At 38.5% G+C, this 21,103-nt stretch overlaps 4 protein-coding genes across 5 annotated transcripts in view; 2 read left to right on the top strand and 2 right to left on the bottom strand.

Annotated features, from left to right (window-relative positions):
• LOC134212911 (uncharacterized) overlaps positions 1-21,103 on the bottom strand; it is a 291,947-nt gene that overhangs the window by 86,290 nt on the left and 184,554 nt on the right. The window contains exon 3 of one of the 2 annotated variants that reach the window (XM_062691236.1): positions 9,324-9,349. The exons of the other annotated variant lie outside the window; for it this stretch is intronic. The gene's annotated coding sequence lies outside the window, so the exon portion shown is untranslated. The remainder of the gene's footprint in view (positions 1-9,323; positions 9,350-21,103) is intronic. 2 annotated transcript variants of the gene reach the window in all.
• Positions 145-3,026, bottom strand: LOC134216361 (uncharacterized). Its single transcript, XM_062695268.1, has 3 exons — positions 2,559-3,026; positions 2,035-2,306; positions 145-177 (listed from the first exon to the last, which is right to left on the bottom strand). The coding sequence occupies exons 1-3, from the start codon at positions 2,965-2,967 to the stop codon at positions 145-147; spliced, it is 714 nt and encodes a 237-aa protein (XP_062551252.1). The 5' UTR covers positions 2,968-3,026.
• LOC134217048 (uncharacterized) lies at positions 13,062-13,931 on the top strand. The gene is made up of 3 exons (XM_062695807.1): positions 13,062-13,195; positions 13,260-13,400; positions 13,466-13,931. The coding sequence occupies exons 1-3, from the start codon at positions 13,145-13,147 to the stop codon at positions 13,682-13,684; spliced, it is 411 nt and encodes a 136-aa protein (XP_062551791.1). The 5' UTR covers positions 13,062-13,144; the 3' UTR covers positions 13,685-13,931.
• On the top strand, positions 16,280-17,154 carry LOC134217049 (general odorant-binding protein 56d-like). Its single transcript, XM_062695808.1, has 2 exons — positions 16,280-16,437; positions 16,510-17,154. The coding sequence occupies exons 1-2, from the start codon at positions 16,393-16,395 to the stop codon at positions 16,864-16,866; spliced, it is 402 nt and encodes a 133-aa protein (XP_062551792.1). The 5' UTR covers positions 16,280-16,392; the 3' UTR covers positions 16,867-17,154.

The following is a 21,103-nucleotide window of genomic DNA, read 5'->3' as shown; positions in this document are numbered from 1 at the left end:
CATGATAACCATGTGTACTAATCTAGTTTTATTTGTGAATTAATGTACCTATCAAAAATAGGGGAGGCTTGTCCAATTCTGACCCCATTAAATGTAAGAACTATAAATCACCCTCACATTGTTTAAAAGCAGAGACCAACATTGCTAGGGTTTACTCAACCATGGTTTACGCTTTAACTGGAATTACAATGGTCCGTTAGCGTCCTAATTCAGCATGAGTGCTCATAAGGGTTGCAGAGGCACTCATGCCGAATTTGAGTGGTAGCGTAAACCACGACTGAGTAAACTTAACTATTTTGAATTATTCCACAAAAGGGTCATTTTGAGTGAACCGAACTGAAACTAGAATATATTTTTTTAGCGTGTAGATTTTTTTTTATATTTAGTGAAGTTGAAAAATCAATTTTGAAGTCCAAAAAACACAATTTTTCCGACCAATGAAATCTACGCTGAAATTCTTTGTGTAATGAATGCTTTCCATTGGTATTGTTAAAAATTTGGCAACCAGCGCTGTCTGAGAGAATCTTGGCTCTGCTATATTAAGAAATGGTAGCTCAAATCTCAAAGGTTTAGACTACAAGCAATGGTTTTCTCTGATTACCTTCAATTAAAACTCAGCATTTAATTTAATTAATTTTAATTTTTCATAATTCATCAAAAAATATATTACATAGCAAAATTCTTACAATTTAACACACTTTTCTTCATCTGAAAACGAAAACCGTTTCACGATAATGTAATTTTCATTTTGTGGCATAAAGTAATGAAACGATTGTGTCCCAGAGATTTGTTTTACACGAGTATAACGGTTCTTTATTTTCTTTTCCATTGCATTGTAATCTTTTTCGGAGAAAAACTCGTAATACATTTTGGAATCTACTTGAGAAACAGCCCAAGAGTAAAGTTCGTACGCAGTTGTAATATGATGGCCTTGTAAACTTGTGACGCTCATTTAGAACACCTCCTAAAGCGTCACAAGGCCCTTTTCCATGGCAAGTGGCAAAAAAGTTCCACTCTGCTTTAAGACTGAAGTCTTTGTACATGTGGCGCAAATTGAAAGCAGTCATCTTATTTTTGTATTGACTGCCTGATCCATCAGAAAAAAAATGGATATTTTTCAGGTAAGGTAGCTTTTTTTTAATGAAATTCACACAATTTGTTATAAACAGCCGAACGGCAACATGGTTATGTTTAGTAAATTCTGCGATTGCTATGAAGCTTGTAAACTTTAAATTTTGTGCTTCATCCTTATAATATATGGCAAAAGGATGGATTGTGCATTGAGCGTTTGCCCAATGAAAACCTTGTATAGCGTCCTGAATAACAAAAGAGTAATTTTCAGAGAAGTCAGCAATTATAATGCAATCAGTTGCTTCCAAATTAATTTTAAGTTGTTTTAAGTAGTTTTTTTTGTTGCTCTGCAATAAAATTATGCGGAGATAATGCGCTTAATTTTTCTAAAAATGTTTCCACAAACTCCATTCGCATTGAATTTAAATGACAACGATCTGTTTGCTTCCATTGTTTAAATTCTAAGGAATCGATATTTTCAAGAAAATTCATCAGGTCATTCTCCAGTGTCTGCGTACCCGGGCAATGATCACAGGTTTTCAACCAACATTTCTCTGTAGGATTTTCACAAAGTATTTGTAAAAAACAACTCATGATCCATTTTTAAATGGTTATGAATAAGTTTCTTGTCCTTAAGGGTTTTAAACATTAATTTAACATTCTGATGATAAAATGCATACGCAGACAGTATGCGTTCCACTTGAACCAGCTAGAATACAATTTTTGGGCGGCTGCTGGAAAACATTGAAAATCCAATTTTAAAAGTAAAATATTGCTCTTTGAAAATTGAATAAATTTCACGAAGGTTACATAAAGTAACCTGCGCTGTACATGCACTTTTTCTCCTGCCATATTTTCAATAACGAAATCCCTTTTCCCAGGACATGCTCTGCTTATCTCGTCACTATTATAAAAGTCCCTAACTACAGTTAGAATATCATCGCTCAAAGACAACATATTTACTCTGGTCTCCGGTGTGCTCATAAAACCTTTTTCAATCTGTAGTTTCTTTGCACGTTGAGCAGTTCGTTGCGAAACACCGAATTCTTGCATCATTTTGTATGCAGTCCAGGATTTGGGAAGGGAAATTAGAATCCTATATCGATCGTTTCTGTCAGATATTTCATCAAATTTTGCCTTCATTTGTTGAAGAATTTCCTGACCGTCTCCGGGTTTCTGGGCACCAGCGCTACCAATTGATTCAGCACTCGTTGATTCCAAAGAAAACAAAGATTCTGAAAACAAGATGGAAAAATAACTATTAGTTAGGAGCATGTTGCTTCATATAATGTAATACATATTGTATTCGATTATTCTATTTTGTTGCATGATAGGCAACTGCTCTACAAATTGAGCTACTAGGTCGGATTAGGTAAGATTATACGGAACTGATGTTTTTTCAATTTTCTGAATAATCGAGTACAACTAGTATAACGTAGCAAATCATGATATCTGAATGAACAAAAAGAAGAGATTATTCTACTTACCAACACTAGGAACAGCGTCAATTTCCGATGATCCAGCGGCATTGGGATCGATTATTTCGAAACCACCATTATTGATGTTTGCTGGTGCGGCGAAATTGTTCACTCTAGATGGTCCCGCCACGGCGAAATTATTGGTGCCTGATGGTCCGGTAACGGCGAGATCATCAAGTTTCGATGGTTCAGAAACGGTGAGTTCTTGATTTTCACATTCTATATTAACTGCACTTGGAGCTGCTGGCTCGTTTCCTTTCTTGATAATGCGATAAAGTCGGCAATAGCAGGTATTACAAATGTAGGAACAGCTTTCATCCAATTTTATTCTCCTTTCCGCTGCATAATCATACAGTTTAGGAGTAAGTTTCCTGTAACAATTACTCCAAACATGGCAATTTGAGCATTCGTGCTTCATTGTATTAAACGTTTCTTCAGTAAGGCAACTGGACAATTTCACTGATTTTCTTGACTGACATATACTTTATCTTATAGAAAACTTTAAATAGTCCCTTTGGGTATCATTTAGGTAGAGTGAACAAGGAAAAGGAGACAGATGAATCATAATCAAAAAAGAAAATACAATGAATTACCTGCATCAAAAATATTGAAAACATATAAACAAAGCAAGTAACCTATTGTATGGATCGCTGAAAACCAACCTTTTTGAAAAACGACATATTGCTTTGCCGATTTTGGAGAATGAAGTCATCAATAACAACACCAGACTATTCCGATTGAATTATTTTCAACTATTGCGATTCGTAAATTCTTCTAATAAACGAGACCAAACAAACACTCTTGAATAACATTTTCATACTTTTGAAATAGTGGAGAATAACGTTCATTCCATGTGTGTATGGGCAGAAAACTTGAAATTTTCAAAAAAATGTAACTCAAAAACGGCTCGATGAACATTTCTAATTTTTTGATATGTTATGTAAAAATATTTGAATTTTCATAAAAAAATATAAAAATATATAGTCGTTGTGGTCCAACATTTAATAAATATTGCAAATCGATCCAGTGGTTCAAAAGTTATGATTTTTTAAAAATAAAAAATTTCGAAAAATAGCGATTTTTCTGGTAACCCTATATCGAACATGGTCACCCTAATAAAAAAATAAAAAAATACGGGTCTAATTATTTTCGATGAAGAACATACCAAGCGATTTTGAGCAAAATTGGACAACTTTTTTTTTCAACTCTATTCTTTTCCCGTGGAATCGCTGTATATATATATATATATATTAGGGTGGCTCAAATTAGTATGGGAAAAACTTTTTTCATTTTTTTTATGGGCCGCCCTCTTATTCGGTTCTATTCGACGCCCTGATGCTCTGGACAAAATTTCAGCCAAATCGGTCAACGTTTGGGCGGTGCTAAACTCGTTGGAAGTTTATATGGAAAAATGTATGCAGAAACATCCAAAAACAGTAATTTGCTGCTGGACTACACAACTTACGATGAAGAACTATGATACTCATCCAGATCTTGGAGAATTTAATACAGAATGTTATGCAGAAAACCGCGAGAAGATTCGAGTTTGTCCGGCTGAGTTATAAGCATTTCTCTGCAGTGGGGTTTGAGTAAATTTCGTTTCTTTTACCTTTGAAAAGAAATAAATTCACCCCTACAACGCTCCAGTAAAATGCTAATATCTTTGTGTAATAAACTCTAATCTTCTCGCGGTTTTCAGCATAACATTCTGTACTTTATTTTACAAGAACTGAATGAGTATCATGGTTCTTGATCGTAAATTGTGCCGTCCAACTGCAAATCACTGTTTTTGGATGTTTCTGCATACATTTTTCCATATAAACTTCCAACGAGTTTAGCAACGCCCAAACGTTGACCGATTTGGCTGAAATTTTGTCCAGAGCATCAGGGCGTTGAATAGAATTGAATAAGAGGGCGGCCCATAAAAAAATTTGAAAAAGTGTTTTTTCAGCCACCTTCATATATATATATATATATATATATATATATATATATATATATATATATATATATATATATATATATATATATATATATATCTTCTTCTTATTGGCATTACATCCCCACACTGGGACAGAGCCGCCTCGCAGCTTAGTGTTCATTGAGCACTTCCACAGTTATTAACTGCGAGGTTTCTAGGCCAAGTTACCATTTTTGCATTTCGTATATCATGAGGCTAACACGATGATACTTTTATGCCCAGGGAAGACGAGACAATTTCCAACCCGAAAGTTGCCTAGACCGGCGCCGGGAATCGAACCCAGCCACCCTCAATATATATAAATTATAAATATCAGATCACGCGAATTCGCATGCTGCAACTAAAATACCGTCATGTGCAGCAGCAACTGAAAAGAAAAACATAGGTAAGGTGCCCTCATCGTTCCGCGTCATAGGCCGATAAGACGGTTAAACGGTATAGAATACCTGGACAAGATAGACATTGTTATCGGAAGTGACATTAAAAGCCGATCGTTAATAAGAACGCAGGCAAAAATACCCCAAAAACGACATATATAGAGGAGGATAGGCCAAAATGTTCCTTTTAAGCCTTTTCAATGTTTTAACCTATACGAACCGAAATATCTAATCAGTGTGGACACAAAATTCACGGTACAGCTCCAGAATCTAGGACACTTGCGGCTTCCGAAGATATAAACCAAAGTGATCATAATCGGCCTCTCGCCTACGTCCCCATCGATACTTATTTGCTTGATGGGCTACAGATTTTCGATAAACCTACACCGAATGGAGTATCCTTCTCCACTGGACTCGATCATGGGCTAATCGCTTCCAGTCGCCCTGAACATTGAGCGCCCTCAGGTCCTCTTCAACTGCAAAAAGCCATCGTGTACGCGGCCTTCCACGAAGCCTGCGGCCTCTTCCGGGTTCTCTACTAAATATTATCTTCGCTTGACGTTCTTCCGGCCTACGTAATACGTCTCCATCGAAATAACTGGAAAACGAAGCACTAACATAGTAGCCTGAATTTGTGTGTGCTATCTTTCGCGCCACGAGCAGCAATGTTGTCTGTTTAGGAGTAACGCAATTAGCTCCTGAAAACTACGGTATAGATTAAATTCGATTATTAATTATTGAAACGATTGATTAAGATGCGGTTTTCGCTCAGTGAAAGCTCTTGAGTATTCCTTTGAGATATGTAGGTTTTTTTTTAAACTACGACTTTTGAGGAAGCGCCACAATCAGTATAATGAAAAATACTAATTTGCATGCAAACTTGAAACGGCTTGTGCTAAATCAGTTTAAATACAAATGAGCTAAAATTTTCGGAGGACACTCAGAACATGATACAGAATCAGATGAGCGTTGTGGAGCAAAATCGATTTTTTGAACCACCCTGATGAAGATAGACACGCAAAGCTAAATAATAGCTAGAAACCGTCACTGATTTACGCTTAAATGTTTTGGGAACGCTGGTATCCATCAGCCGTTGCACCAAGTGGCAGTACTCAAAGAAACCAATCCAAGTTGGAGATGCCGTGGAAATCGTCTTCCACGGATCTCGTGGCTGAAGGATCGTGTGATAGGAGCAAATTTTAATTGGAAAACTGGATTCTACTGTTAGGATTCAATTATTGAGCTCTGATAGAATTCATACATATGATTAGAAATATGTAATATGTAATATGAAATACTAAGGTGACTCTGGGAGCAACTGCACACCGTGTTATTTTTTCTATCTTTTGTCTCTTTCTAGCATTGTCACCTTGTAATTTTGGAGCGGCGTATTTCGGTTTTCAGTTGTTTAATATAACTGTAATTGTAAATGTATCAGCATGTAGATTGCGAGTAAGCACGCGCCGGTGATATTTTTTTAAATCATATTTGTTGTAGAAAACAAATTAAGCATTTATTGATGAAAATGATAACGATTTGATGATTGGTCGTGCTTCTCGTGTCACCATAAACTATTGTACCACAATTATTAACCCGAAAAATAAGAACCAAAACTATCAGAACATGGTCTATCTGGTTGCAAGTTTCACCATTTGGGAGTCTCCAGGGTTGCTTCCGGATATTCTTTCGGGCAAAGTAGGTGCTACTGATGGCCATCTCTCTGGCTGCAGCGAATTTACTAACTGTTGTCATTGGTAACGGAGTGAAGATTTTTTCTACCGATTATGGGAAAGAAAAAGTCCTTTATACCAATCTAAGCGTTAACAACTCCGAAAACAATTTTCAAATCATGCTTTGGACACTCTCCATAGGCTTTATAAAGACATTTATAAAATGTGTCCTTCAAGTCGTCGGATTTTTCGTTGGTTGGTGCGTAGCTGTTGTTCAGGCTGTATTTACAGAATTTGCCCAGTATCTTCAACACACAGATCCGTTTGATAATCGCATCTGCTAGTCCGCTAAGCTGCGGTGGACGACGGAGGTCCTTCGTAGCTTAGTAGGGAAAGCACCTGTCTAGCGAACTGGGGTCGTGGGATCAAAGTCCACCGAAGGGGCGGTTACTCTCCAATACCTTTTCCGAACTAAATCTATCACATGTTGTACATATGCATAATCAAGTTTCAAACTCAAAGTTTCGGTCAATCGCGCGATCGTTCTCCTGTCCGAAACAAGAGCCAACACGCACTGAACTGATTATCTTTATTACAATTTCCGCAAATGTATCGAGCTTCCAATAGTAGTCCTTATTTCGCCGCCGGGTCGGTTGCCAAAAATAACGTTCCCTTTTTCTTCTTTCTGCATTTTTCGTGGAATCAGCAAGGCTTCAGTGAACTACCTTACATGGGTTGCGCTGGTGGGACTGCCACCTTGGGCTAACCTAACCACCTTAAGCTAACCCGATACAGCGTTCCGTTAATCAGCCGCTGGATGCTAGGCAGACGCCGTCTGAGCTGCACCTCCTGGTGGACAGACGCTCGCGACGTACTTTCTCACTCTAGTTGATGTCAGAAGGACAACAGTGCCCAGGCTGCACTACCAGCTAAGTACGCATCCCTTAGCTGGCGGTCTTTCTTCATCGGTCGAGCCGTGTGAAGCGTGAGATAGGAGCTTGTGGGGACCAGAGCTGTATTGGATGCTCCTTCATTGAAGTCAGCCCACCACCGTTTTGCAGAAAGCTTTGGTATTAGACATTTGAACTTCAAATGTAGCCAATATAAGGCAAAAAGTAAAAAAAATAATCTTTTTGCAAAACACCCTTTTTTGGAAGTTTTAAACTTATTGAAGAGTAAAATGGAACGAATATTAACGTTGATAAAAAAATATCCTCTACACTTATTTTAAAGTTTTGGTTTGTTCTACGGAAATGCTCCAAATGCAATTATCTTTTATTTGACGGATAAGCGTTGAACATTTTAGGACGCCCTAAAACGGTGTAGGGCCATAAAGCCGAAGGCCGTTAGTCCGAAGATCATTAGACCGAATGGTCATTTGGCCAAACGGTCATTTCATAAACAAAACTTGAGAAATGAGATGTTTCCTTCCTTTTTCTTTCTTCTTGCTTCTTCCTCCTTTCATCTTCCTTATTGCTTCTCCCGTCTTTGTTCTTCGCTGTTCCTTCTTTCTTTTTTGCTCTACCTTTTTTCTTCCTTCTTCTTTATTTTTCCTTCTTCCTTCTGTTTGCTTCTTTCTTCAACCTTTTTCTTAGCTTTTTCTTCTAAATTTTCCTTCTTGCTTCTGTCTGCTTCTTTCTTCTTCCTTTTTCTAAGTTTTTTCTTCTTAATTTTTCCTTATTCCTTCATCTTTCTTGCTTCTTGCTTATTAATTCTTCCTTCTTCCTTTTTCTTTCTTCCTGCTCCCTCTATCATTATTCTTTCTTCCTTCTTCCTGCTTCCTTCTTCCTTCCTTCTTCTTTCTTCTTCCATCTTCCTTCTCCCTTCTTATTTTTCTTCCTTCTTTCTTCTTCTTCTTTCTTCTTCTTTCTTTCTTCTTCTTTCTTCCTTCTTTCTTTCTTCTTCGATCTTCTTTCTTCCTTCTTCCTTCCTCCTTCTTCCTTCTTCCTTCTTTTTTCTTCCTTCTTCCTTCTTCCTTTTTCCTTCTTTCTTCTTCCTTATTCATTCTTTTATTTTCCTTCTTTCTTTTCCCTTTCTTCCTTCTTCCTTCTTTCTTCTTCCTTCTTTCTTCTTCCTTCTTCCTTCTTAGAGCTATAAGAGCTTAATAATTTTCTTTACACAGAACTTCGAACGAAGGATTTTTAGCCACGATTTCTAGCATGATTTTTAAAAACGCCGTATGTCCAAATAAAAGACTCTCTTTCATTACGCTCTCTTTAACTCATTGTTTCATTGACGCTGAAGGTCTTAAACGACTAAAACTAAACCGTGTAAAAAAACATGGGTGTATTACAATATTTTCACCTCAGCACGCTAGACAAAGCTATTTTCTTCAAATCTCTGTGAAAAAATCCGATGTAAATGATTGTATGGCTTTGTAATAATTGAAAGAGGAAGTAAACAAAGAGAGCCCCTCTTTCGGACTTACGACGTTCTCAAAAATCACGCGAAATTTGAACTTTGTCCCAGCTTTGTACACTGAACCTGGGTTAAATTTGTATTGAAGGTGGGTACCTCTGAAACATTCACCAATATCCATTCATAAAACCAAACTGGGTGAAGTAATTTTTTCATCGTAATAAATAACAACCTTCTGTATAATTGACTTATAGTTTTGTTATGCTTACCTGAGCGGGACGTAAATAACTTGAATCGACAATTAGTTTTTTTAGTGAAAATCTTCGACAATATTTGTTTAAGTAAATGGAAACGAACAAATGAATCCAAATACGTTTCTATAACTTACCAATTTGAGCATGTTGCGCAAAACATCTGTAATGGAAGAGAAAATATCGAAATTAAAAAAAAAAATAACTGGAGCAATTTTAGTGTAAAATGAATGTAAAAACTGCATTTGATTATGTTTAACAGCTAGGGTAAATGTACTAGTTTTGGCCATGTTCCTAATTTGGCCAATTTCTCGCATAACTTCGAAAATAAAGCAATTTCCGTGGGTTTTATTAGCATTTTTAAGGGCTGGCCAAATTAGGCACTAAGGTGGCCAAAACAGGGACACTTCCCCTACATAATTTTCACTCTGGTACGTATAATACATTTAAAAAAACACCGGAGTTATATTTAACGGCGAACAACATTCAGGTATTCTTTTTGTCAGAAAATGTATTAGAACCACGGGATTTCGCAGAGGCGTCGCGTCCGCATGTGCAACCTGTGCACTGCACAGGTAGCAATTTTGTCCCTAACATTTAAACTCACGATAGATTTCTTGTCATTCTTATACAAATATATACTTGGATTATGTGCATTTGTCATATGCTTAGTACAAATTTAACGATTAGGTATAAATACATAATTATTATAGAACTATACTATATATGAATTCGATTATTATAGAACTATACTAAAGTTTACTTCGGATTTCTTGGCATATATCTAAAGACAATAGCTTTGTCTATCGTGCTGAAGTGAAAATGTAGCAAAAAATGCAAAATTAGCTTATCTATTAGCGAAAGAGAGCGCATGCAAAGAGAGACTCTCTTTTGCACATACGACCTATTCTCAAAGCAATCTAGAAATATGCACGGATTTTTTTACAGGCGACATGTGATATGAGGCAACTGAAATGCTGCGATGGGGACGCGTTATATTTTACTCCACGATACCCGAAACGACGCACCGCCACATGTTGTCCATCACGTGCACTTTCAGCAGAGAACGGTTTGCCATGCATCATACACGCATTATTTTGTATGTGTAGGTCACCCGCTTTAACCGCAATCGGCGCTGTATAGGTAGCCAAGGCGTTCATCGTTAGCAGTGCACGGTTTGGAGCCGATGGTGCCGATGGAGAAAAGCACATCGGTTTGGTGCCTACCGAGTAGGTACCTATACCGCTTCAAACAGCGCATGCGCGTTTGGTTGAAGAGCGCGCAATTCGCGAAGTCGAAGCAAATTCTGCTCTTTCCTCCTATGGGAAATCCCATTGCTATCTGTCAGAGTTTGAGTGAAACATGGCCGCCATCTCCTCCTCTCTGTTGCTCTACTGTAAAAACCCATAAAGAACTGTCATTGTTTGTGTGAAGAATTTTGCTTCGACTTCGCGAATCGGAACAAAATAGAAAAAGAAAAGAGGTGGTGATTAAATGATAATAAATTTCTGCTCTCCAAAGCGTTCCATGGTGAAAGTCCGGCTTTGAATAAGCTCATCGGATCAAAAGCGTTTTGATTGGGATTTTGGTATACGATGAATAATTCATTATTTTTTATTTTTAATAATTAGGGTTTCTTACCCCATTCCCGGCCTAACATGCGTACGACTGCATTATTCAATTGATATTTATGACAGGAAGCAACTTTTCCTGAATTTGGTGGGCTGTATAATACTGCATTGGGGTTCACTTCTGCTTAAAAAATAGCTATTCGTGCTAAATATCGTTCAAGAAAGCTTTTATTTGATTTAAATTAACGAGGTGCAGCACTCATTTCAGTCATAGCGATTTCCATTCGGCATATCACAAAAACCAGTTCCCGGCCTAAGCAAAATTTCACTCAAGCTCTCAACATTTCTCTCTCATTCTCTCGCTGGACGGTAGAAAATGCGACGTAAACAAAAATATGCACGTTCCACGACAACAAGATGCCAGATGGTATCATTCATAATCATTTTTATTTGGTTGAAAAGATATATTTACTCATCCAATTTTTTCCAAATACTTAAAAACAATATTTTTTCACCTTTTGAAATCGAGAAAATTATAAATAACATGATAGCGTCAACATATTAAACAGTTTTCCTATCAACGATGAAGGATCATTTTCATTCTCCTGGCCTTTTGGCAGCACGGTGCGGCTAGAAGTTTTTGGGCCGAGGTGATTTTTGTTCGGTTTGAAAATACATTTTTAAATGTATTCTAATTATGTTTATATGAGTTCTAGTGATACGTTCTAGTGATTAGATTGAAGTGCGTGTGTGGAACATTTTGGTGTGGTGATTAAAAGCTTGAAGCAATGATTGTAACGAGCACTAGGACGATTTTCAGGTAGGTGTTTATTTGATGATACCGTTTTGTAAAGTGGAAAGAATCACTCCGACTCAGTGGTTTGGCAACGGAGAGTGAGATTTGAAATCTACATTTTATTTTCTACAATTGGATCAATTAGGAGTAAAACAAGTGATTGAAAGATATTGAATATTGTGAAAAATAAATGGGAGACTTTTAAAAATTATTAATCCTAAACCTACGGCTTCCGAACAGTATAAATCATTAGTTTTCTGTGTAGTGAGCCGGGAACCGGGTCCATAGGCCCAAGTAGTGATTTACCCTATTTTTCGTGAAATCCAATATCCAAAATATATAGGACCCTTTCGTATACCATGTGGACAACTTAGGGGGTATAGGAGTAGGAAGAATGTCCATGGTTCACACAAATTAATGAAAAATTGCATGATCAGATCAACGCTGATGGAGGGAAGAACACATCTAAATCTTTTCAACATCTGTCCACGTGGTATGAAAACAGCCCTTCAAAAAAAAAAAAAAAAAGATTTATCAAAGGAATAAACCAAAATAGAATAATTAATAGTTGAGGGACGTTTAGATTATAAACCTCAGACCCCATTTTCCTGATATGTATGACAAGCTTATTACAAATGTGTATTAGCCGTCTAATCATTCTTAAAATAATTCAATTTTCTGAACACATAACTATTAAGACTTGTCTCATTCTACTAATTAAAATTGAAAGATATTGTTTCATTGAATAGATGTCTTATATGTCATATTGCAAAGCATTATGATTCCCCGGATTAGTTTGTTTTTTAATTTAACGCACTGTCACTTTAAGTTTAGTTTGAATTTAATTCGATAAATAAGAAGAAATAAGAAGCAGATAGAACGAAACATATGGGATCGTTTATATTGCATGTGTCATTTCAGGTCAGGTTTTTCTCAAAATATTTAACTTTGATGCGAGAAGCACGAACAATCATCAACTCGTCATAATTTTCGTCATTGAATTCTTAACTTTTTTCTACAAACAAATATAATTTTGAAAAAGTATCACCGGCGCGAGCTTACCCGTAATTTTAATGCTGATACATTGACAGCTACATCAAACAACTGAAACCGAAATACGCCGCTCGGTGCACAGGTTGAAGAATTGACCACGCGACGCCTCTGGGATTTCGGTTTTGTATTCGGTTTAAAAAACACATCATGCTTCATAATAATACTCATTCAGAGCCATCTAGTTTTCCAAAGTATCTAAATAAGGTAGTATATGGAAAAGAGTTTGATATAAATGAAATGGTTACCCTTGATTGTAATGAAAATTTCAACCAAAAAGCTCCGAAGGCGTTCCACTTTGAAATTAGAAATTGAAAAATCGCTCTGGGTGATTGCGGTTGCGGTGAACATCGGAATAGATGTATTTTAGACTATCTCCCTTAACACTGAAGGTCTACTGCAACAAAGTAAGTAACGCTTATTTGTTTAATCAATTCGCTGCAAAAAGGCAATACTATATAAAAGCTTATGGCGTTCGGATTCAAACTCAGTGTCTTATCAATATTTGTAGATTGCAGCTCAAATTCAATTCCTTCAAGTGATGATGTTGAAATATATCATAGTATTGCTTGTGACATTTGCAGTTTGCGCAGTAAGTATTCCGTATTTGAACAATATGTCGAAAAGTGAATGAGCAAAATTTAATTTCATGGAAGGCAGAGTACAGTTTGTCTCAAAAAAATAAACTGAATGAAAAAGGTGATCATTGCCACAAGGAGTTAAATCTACCGCTTTCGGTTGATTATAAGCAACGTGCACAAGCTGGAGACGTAACCTCTGACGACTCGACCTATAAGGTTAGTATTGGAGGATGAATAGCAAAAATTGCAACAAATTATGAAATGTTTATACATCTTTTTAGAAATATGTCGCTTGTTATATGCGCCAACTGGACATCGTAGAGGAAAGTGGAAGGATCAAATCGCAGAAGTTGGTGGACTTCCTAGCCGAAGGCCGTAATAGGCATCTGCTGAAGCATACGATTGACACTTGTGCCGATACCGTGGAAGGGGAGACGGCGGATGATTTGGCCTTCAATTTCCATGTTTGTTTTTGGACAACGAAGAACTTTGATATGTAGATAAATTGTGAAATTAAGTAAGCTTTATTTGCGAATACAAATAGTAAAAGGTAGCCAATAACTCAAAAATTCTTCGCCCTATAAGATTGTAATAAAACCAACAAATTTATCTAGACTAGAGTATAGCGGGCTGTCGGTTCAGTTCTAACCGATTTTCAATAATTCAATAACAAAGGAAAATAACAAATCTAATTCTACAAAAAGTTAAATTTCTAACTTTACATAAGAATGTGACAGATAGTCTAAATTTATAACTTTTTTCAAAATTCGGTAAACATTTTAATGCAAAACTCGAAAAACTAAAAAGTTTTCTTCTTCTTATTGGCATTACATCCCTCTCTGGGACATTGCCGCCTCGCTGCTTAGTGGTCATTCAGCACTTCTACAGTTATTAACCGCGAGGTTCCTAAGCCAACTTACCATTTTTGCATTCGTATATCATGAGTATAATACGATGATACTTTTATGCCCAAGGAAGTCGAGACAATCTCCAAACCGAAAATTGCCTAGACCGGCACCGGGAATCGAACCCAACCACCCTCAGTATGGTCTTGCTTTACAGCCGCGCATCTTACCGCTAGGCTAAGGAGGACCCCACAACTACTAAAAAGTAGGCAGTAAAAACGAAGCCTCGCATTTTTCTTTAGTTTTCTTATTTTCTTATGTTAACAAGTAAGCATCTGAACGATCATGGATCGTCTGACCCCGCACGCGCATCCTAACCTTGACCGCGAAAGAAAATAAGTGGTCCCTCTGGTCCACAGCAGTGAATTCACGCTGAAATCAAGTTCAGTGGCACAAACAGGGTGTGATGTGAACAAGAAGAAACCTTAATTTATTGGTCTCGGTGCATAATTTTCTGTTGCATGTTTGCAGATCTGCGAGATGTTTCGAGTGCTGCGAAAAAGAAGAAGAAGAGTACCCGCGTGCTGCTAGGACTCATGAATCCAAGTTATAGAGCAGTGTTTCCCAACCGGTGGTCGGCGACCCCCCGGGAGGCCAGCGAGACCGGCCCAAGGGGGGGGGGGGGTGTCGTGAGACCTTTGCAAAAATGTCATTGTAAAGATCATATCTGAAGCAAATAGATAGAATAAAACTGAATAGTAGGGGAAGGTGGTCGATTGTCGGCACCCTTTTGTTTTTGGTCCATTACTTTTGTCCAGTTGCACAATGTGGTGATACAGTGATCGTTCGCTAATTGGGGCACGACCTCACCCTAACTAGCGAATGCCGTTCGCTAATTGGGGCGTTTTGACAAGCGTCAATGTTGTTTACTTTTTTGCATTGAACAAAGGAAAATTTTACGCGCCAGAAAATATCGATCCCGCCAAACACGGAAACAAAACGTCAACGCGTTTTTGACATCACATTCTGACGTTTAGCTGCTTTTTAATTGGGTTTCGCCCCAATTAGCGAACCCCCAACTAAAAAGCGCCCCAACTAGAAAAAACCCCAATTAGCGAACGTTCACTGTATTTTCATACCAATGGAAGCATATGGGCATAAGCTAATAGCTAATGGAGAGATTTGTTTTACAGTCAAACCTCCATGAGTCGATATTGAAGGGACCATCGACTCATAGAAATATCGAGATGTGGAATGGGAAATCTTTGAGAAGCTGTTTAGAGGGACCATCGCAGTAACCCAGAAAATATTTTTTTTAATATGACATAATTTGCTTCCATGCATGAGTCGATATCGAGTCATAGAACATCGACTCATGGAGGTTTGACTGTATTTCATGTATTGGAAAAATGTTATTACCAATTTTGTTTTGCGTTGTTTTTATGCCGTTTCGAAAAAGGTGGTCGGTTGTCGGCACCCTAAGAAAACCACTCAATATGGAAAACTATAAAGTGGGGGTGTTATGGCTGCGAAGATAAAGATTTATTGTGACAATAGCAATGAAATTTATTACATTTAAGTATATTATACACATTTAATAAAGATTTGCTAACTTGGCTTATAGCCTGAAATTAGGCAATAAACTAATGATTTCCCAATAATCACCAGGGTGCCGACAACCGAAATAAGTTACTGTGAAAAATGAAAACAATAGTTAAATTGTGACCGCTACGGTGGCATTCAATATTGAATCACAAAATAGAGTAAATTACCATTTACTTTACGCTTACCATTTCAATCGTTTTAATATGGCTTATAGCACTAAGCAAATGACAAAAAAAAATTTGGAATGGGTTTTCACTTGACAAAAAAGTGTTTTCTCTATAAAAACAAATAAAAGCTTCTATATGCTTCGGAAATGGGCACAACAAGCTCGTGCTGAACTGCTTACATGCAACTACAAATGGTTTCCCGCAAACCTTCACGGATTCTTGTATAATTAGGGGATGATGGTCGGTTACCGGCACTGGTCGGTTGTCGGCACCCCGTCGTAACTTTTGACAGAAAGCGGATGTGGTCATTTTGACATTTACCATGTGCTATGGCTAAATTTTAATTTATAGCATCCTATTTGTAGATATTCGGAGGAAATTGAGAATCTCTGTTGTGAGAAATATTAATGTGTCTGGTTGTCGTCGTCGTCTGATTTGGCGATTTCCTCCGAATGAAGGTGAAACGGACATCGTGTCTAAAATCTGCGAGGACGATTTTCAATATAAAAGAAGATACTCTCCGTATCAGGATCACCAGACGATAAGTTGTCTTTCGATCGGTTACGTGTGGCTCGCCAATTTAATTGTAAAATGAAGTGCTTGGTATTGATGGTCCTTTTGGCCGTTGGATCTCAGGTAACTTATTATCCAATACAGACTGTACGGTTCTACAACATTACTTAGCCCTGCCCATTACCATCCGGTTAGGCCTTTTTCACCGAGGAGCAACACGAAGCGGCCAAGAAGCTGACGGTGGCTTGCCAAACCGAGATCGGCGAAGGACTTCCGGACAATGTGGGCGATCGATTCCGCGCCGGAGATCTCACGCTCACCGATGACAAGAGCAAGTGCTTCATGAAGTGCGTGTTTGTCAAGGTAGGATTCATCGATGATGCCGGAACGGTCAACAAGGAAGTTTTGATGAAAAAGTTGAGCCTGGGAAATGGCCAGACAAAGTCGGCAACTTTTGCTGAAAAGTGCAATTCATTTGAGGGTGCCAATGGATGCGAAAAGGCGCACGGGTTGTTTGAGTGTTATTGGAACAATAAGGCGATTTTCGCATGAAACTTTACTTGACAAACGCACAAATGAAACGGGTTTTATTATGTATGTTATGGTTTGACATTATAAGGAGTGCAGAATAAAGAGATTTATGGATTAGTTGTTTCATTAGTTGCCATTCGTGGAAAGCAATTCCAAGCCACATGGGATACATGCCAAAACAGTTTATGTGATTGAAAACACATGACTTACCAGACATTTTAACCGGAAGTTACTCTAAAATGTGTTCTTCAGACGGTGCCTTATTTGTTTGTTTGTTGACGGCGATTGGAAATAAAATTCTATGAAAATAAGAAATATGATTGTTTAGAGCCTAATTTCAAATTTTTCTCGCTAATCTTTTTCGTGCTTATCTTCTATCTATATATCTGTACATATAAAAACGAAATGGTCTGTGTTCGTATCCGCATAGCTTGAAAACGGCTGGATGAATTTTCTTTATTCCTTCAGCAGATATGTTCGCTGTCGTTTCCAACGGGTTTATACGACATCTCATGCAAAAAACACGAGTAAAGGTTGAGTAAATCGTGAAAAACTAAAATTAAGATTCGTATGGATATTTTGCATGGGCAGCTCATTAGAAGCATAAGTACTAGAAGGCTAGTGGCGCTGTAGTCATTTGAACTATTTTGCCAAATTATGCATCAACAAGCTTCAATTGGGCATAATTTATGCAACATGTTGTAGTGCATGTTTGGATTCATCACCAACATCGGTTTTTGACACTTGTACTGCCGTTCTACGCATGCTTGTACCAAATTCAAAAAACGACAAATGAGAAAATGGCATATGAAATTGAACACTAATTTTCATTGCTGACGTATAACCTGAATGAAATATAAGATTATTACATCCCAGAACCAATCAGAAGACTTAATTTCATTGAAATCATTCTTATTTTTCACCCACGAATAGAATTTGCGACAACAATCATGAAAATAGTTTGGCGGGACAGTTATGCCGAGAAATAGAGCACTTATTTTGTGGTTTCTACGCATATCAGCCCCGTTCAGTGCTTGATCTCGTGAATGTCGAAGACGCTCTGGAAGAGCGTCGGATTAAATGATTTGCACATCGGTTTCGACTTGTGATGTCGAAGACGCTCTGGAAGAGTGTCGGATTGATAAATTTGCTTATCGGTTTTGACTTGTGGTGTCGAAGACGCTCTGGAAGAGCGTCGGATTAAATAATTTGCACATCAGTTTCGACTTGTGATGTCGAAGACGCTCTGGAAGAGTGTCGAATTGAATGATTTGCACATCGGTTTCGGCTTGTGATGTCGAAGACGCTCTGGAAGAGCGTCGGATTGATAAATTTGCTCATCGGTTTCGACTTGTAGTGTCGAAGACGCTCTGAAAGAGTGTCGAATTGAATGATTTGCACATCGGTTTCGACTTGTGATGTCGAAGACGTTCTGGAAGAGCGTCGGATTGATAAATTTGCTCATCGGTTTTCGACTTGTAGTGTCGAAGACGCTCTAGAAGAGCGTCAGATTAAATTATGTGCACATCGGTCTCGACTTGTGATATCGAGGACGCTCTGGAAGAGCGCCGGATAAAATGATTTGGCTTCTGATGTCGAAGACGCTGGATTGACAAATGTGTTGTTTCTCAACGGTTTTTATTTAAAAAAAAGTTGAAGGCGCTCTGGAAGAGCGCCAGCATAAATGATTTGTTTTCTCATCGATTTCGACATGTGATGTCGATACTGCTGTGGTAGAGCACTGGATTGAATGTTTTGGCTTGTTACGTCGCAGATGCTCTGGAAAAGCACCGAAAAACAAGTTATTTGTTTTCTCATTGGTTTGACTTAAACGAGTTAAAATGTCGAAAGAATTCTGGAGTAGCGCCGAAGCAAATGATTCGTATTCTCATCGGTTTCCACTTGTAATATCGAAGGTGCCAGATTGAATGATTTGTTGTTCTTATCGGTTTCGACTAAACATAATTTTTTTTAATTGCATATTATTCGGCAACTCGGCCGTACGAAAACCATTTTTTTGTTAAATATCTTGGCTGTGCATATGCACAGCATATGTTTCGAAATGGACAAATTGATATGAAATTTGCGAAAAAGAATCCACGTGTCTTGGAGGGACTCGAACCCTCAACCTCCTACTCTCTAGATAGGCGTGATAACCCCTACAACAAGACCACTTAAAGGTCACGTTTGCGGAAAAGCCATCAGAATCCGAGTACCAACCTCCACCGCGGTTAGCTCTCTTTTTTTGCAAATTGAATATCTTTCGGATGCTTGATTTGTCCAATCTCCACATGTGCTTTACTATTGTATACCCACAGCCAAGCAGAGTGCACATTGTTTATTAAACGAGAGGATCGCACTCCATGCCCCCAGTAACTGTCTGGGCGGGACGGTATAGAATGCAATTCAATCGCACTCTGCTGTGCCAAAGGCTTGCTTGGCTAAAGCATTTGATGAGTTTGATTGCCTCAACGTAAGCGGTCGCGTGTACTCAGACGACTAATGACGGTGAAAGACCGACACTTGATTACAATTAATTGCATATTATTCGGCAACTCGGCCGTACGAAAACCATTTTTTGTTAAATATCTTGGCTGTGCATATGCACAGCATATGTTTCGAAATGGACAAATTGATATGAAATTTGCGAAAAAGAATCCACGTGTCTTGGAGGGACTCGAACCCTCAACCTCCTACTCTCTAGATAGGCGTGATAACCCCTACACAACAAGACCACTTAAAGGTCACGTTTGCGGAAAAGCCATCAGAATCCGAGTACCAACCTCCACCGCGGTTAGCTCTCTTTTTTTTTTGCAAATTGAATATCTTTCGGATGCTTGATTTGTCCAATCTCCACATGTGCTTTACTATTGTATACCCACAGCCAAGCGAGTGCACATTGTTTATTAACACGTACGTCCCCAACCCCCATTTTACGACAAAACTCAAAATTCAAAACCACACAGCTCAGCCAATTTCTAACGGATTTTCAAGCAATCTTCTGGAATCGATCACAAAATTCCTATAGTTTTAGGAACCGAAGTCAATTTTTGTCCAATGGCCATGGTTCCGGATATATTCCGGGGAGTACTGGGGTTACCTCCCTCCCGGAAAAAATGGTCACTGGCAGATCGGCTTCGAAATCCATCTTGCGACATGTCAAACTTCATGATTTTGCAAAACAAGTACACTGGAGTACATTTCGGCGATTTTCGATCGAATTGGCCACCCTCCGGGTACTTCCAGGGCCTGGTTCCCTTGGGGAAGTGGCCAATTTTCATTCAATCTTGGAACCCATCTTGCGACATATCAAACCTCATGATTTTGCAAAACAAGTACACTGGAGTACATTTCGGCGATTTTCGATCGAATTGGCCACCCTCCAGGTACTTCCAGGGCCTGGTTCCCTTGGGGAAGTGGCCAATTTTCGTTCAATTTTGGAACCCATCTTGCGACATGTCAAACTTCATGATTTTGCAAAACAAGTACACTGGAGTACATTTAGGCGATTTTCGATCGAATTGGCCACCCTCCGGGTACTTCCAGGGCCTGGTTCCCTTGAGGAAGTGGCCAATTTTCGTTCAATCTTGGAACTCATATTGCGACATATCAAACTTCATGATTTTGCAAAACAAGTACACTGGAGTACATTTCGGCGATTTTTGATCTAATTGGCCACCCTCCGGGTACTTCCAGGGCCTGGTTCCCTTGGGGAAGTGGCCAATTTTCATTCGCTCTTGGAACCCATCTTGCGACATATCAAACTTCATGATTTTGCAAAACAAGTACACTGGAGTACATTTAGGCGATTTTCGATCGAATTGGCCACCCTCCGGGTACTTCCAGGGCCTGGTTCCCTTGAGGAAGTGGCCAATTTTCGTTCAATCTTGGAACTCATATTGCGACATATCAAACTTCATGATTTTGCAAAACAAGTACACTGGAGTACATTTCGGCGATTTTCGATCGAATTGGCCACCCTCCGGGTACTTCCAGGGCCTGGTTCCCTTGGGGAAGTGGCCAATTTTCGTTCAATCTTGGAACCCATCTTGCGAAATGTCAAACTTCATGATTTTGCAAAACATGTACACTGGAGTACATTTAGGCGATTTTCGAGCGAATTGGCCACCCTCCGGGTACTTCCAGGGCCTGGTTCCCTTGGGAAGTTCCCTTGGCCAATTTTCGTTCAATCTTGGAACTCATCTTGCGACATATCAAACTTCATGATTTTGCAAAACAAGTACACTGGAATACATTT

Source organism: Armigeres subalbatus, chromosome 2 (assembly GCF_024139115.2).
Source record: "Armigeres subalbatus isolate Guangzhou_Male chromosome 2, GZ_Asu_2, whole genome shotgun sequence".
Classification (NCBI taxonomy): Eukaryota; Metazoa; Arthropoda; class Insecta; order Diptera; family Culicidae; genus Armigeres; species Armigeres subalbatus.
This window is presented reverse-complemented; position numbering and strand designations above follow the sequence as displayed.

Excerpts from the sequence above, each read along its gene's own strand:
- LOC134216361 (XM_062695268.1), bottom strand. The coding sequence starts at position 2,967 with ATGAAGCACGAATGCTCAAATTGCCATGTTTGGAGTAATTGTTACAGG. Across the intron at positions 2,307-2,558 it reads TGACGCTGTTCCTAGTGTTG|AATCTTTGTTTTCTTTGGAA; the intron begins GTAAGTAGAATA and ends TCTTGTTTTCAG. Across the intron at positions 178-2,034 it reads TGAGCACACCGGAGACCAGA|TTAAAGCGTAAACCATGGTT; the intron begins GTAAATATGTTG and ends TTGTAATTCCAG.
- LOC134217048 (XM_062695807.1), top strand. The coding sequence starts at position 13,145 with ATGATGTTGAAATATATCATAGTATTGCTTGTGACATTTGCAGTTTGC. Across the intron at positions 13,196-13,259 it reads TGACATTTGCAGTTTGCGCA|GCAGAGTACAGTTTGTCTCA; the intron begins GTAAGTATTCCG and ends ATTTCATGGAAG. Across the intron at positions 13,401-13,465 it reads CTGACGACTCGACCTATAAG|AAATATGTCGCTTGTTATAT; the intron begins GTTAGTATTGGA and ends ACATCTTTTTAG.
- LOC134217049 (XM_062695808.1), top strand. The coding sequence starts at position 16,393 with ATGAAGTGCTTGGTATTGATGGTCCTTTTGGCCGTTGGATCTCAG. Across the intron at positions 16,438-16,509 it reads TTTTGGCCGTTGGATCTCAG|GCCTTTTTCACCGAGGAGCA; the intron begins GTAACTTATTAT and ends CCATCCGGTTAG.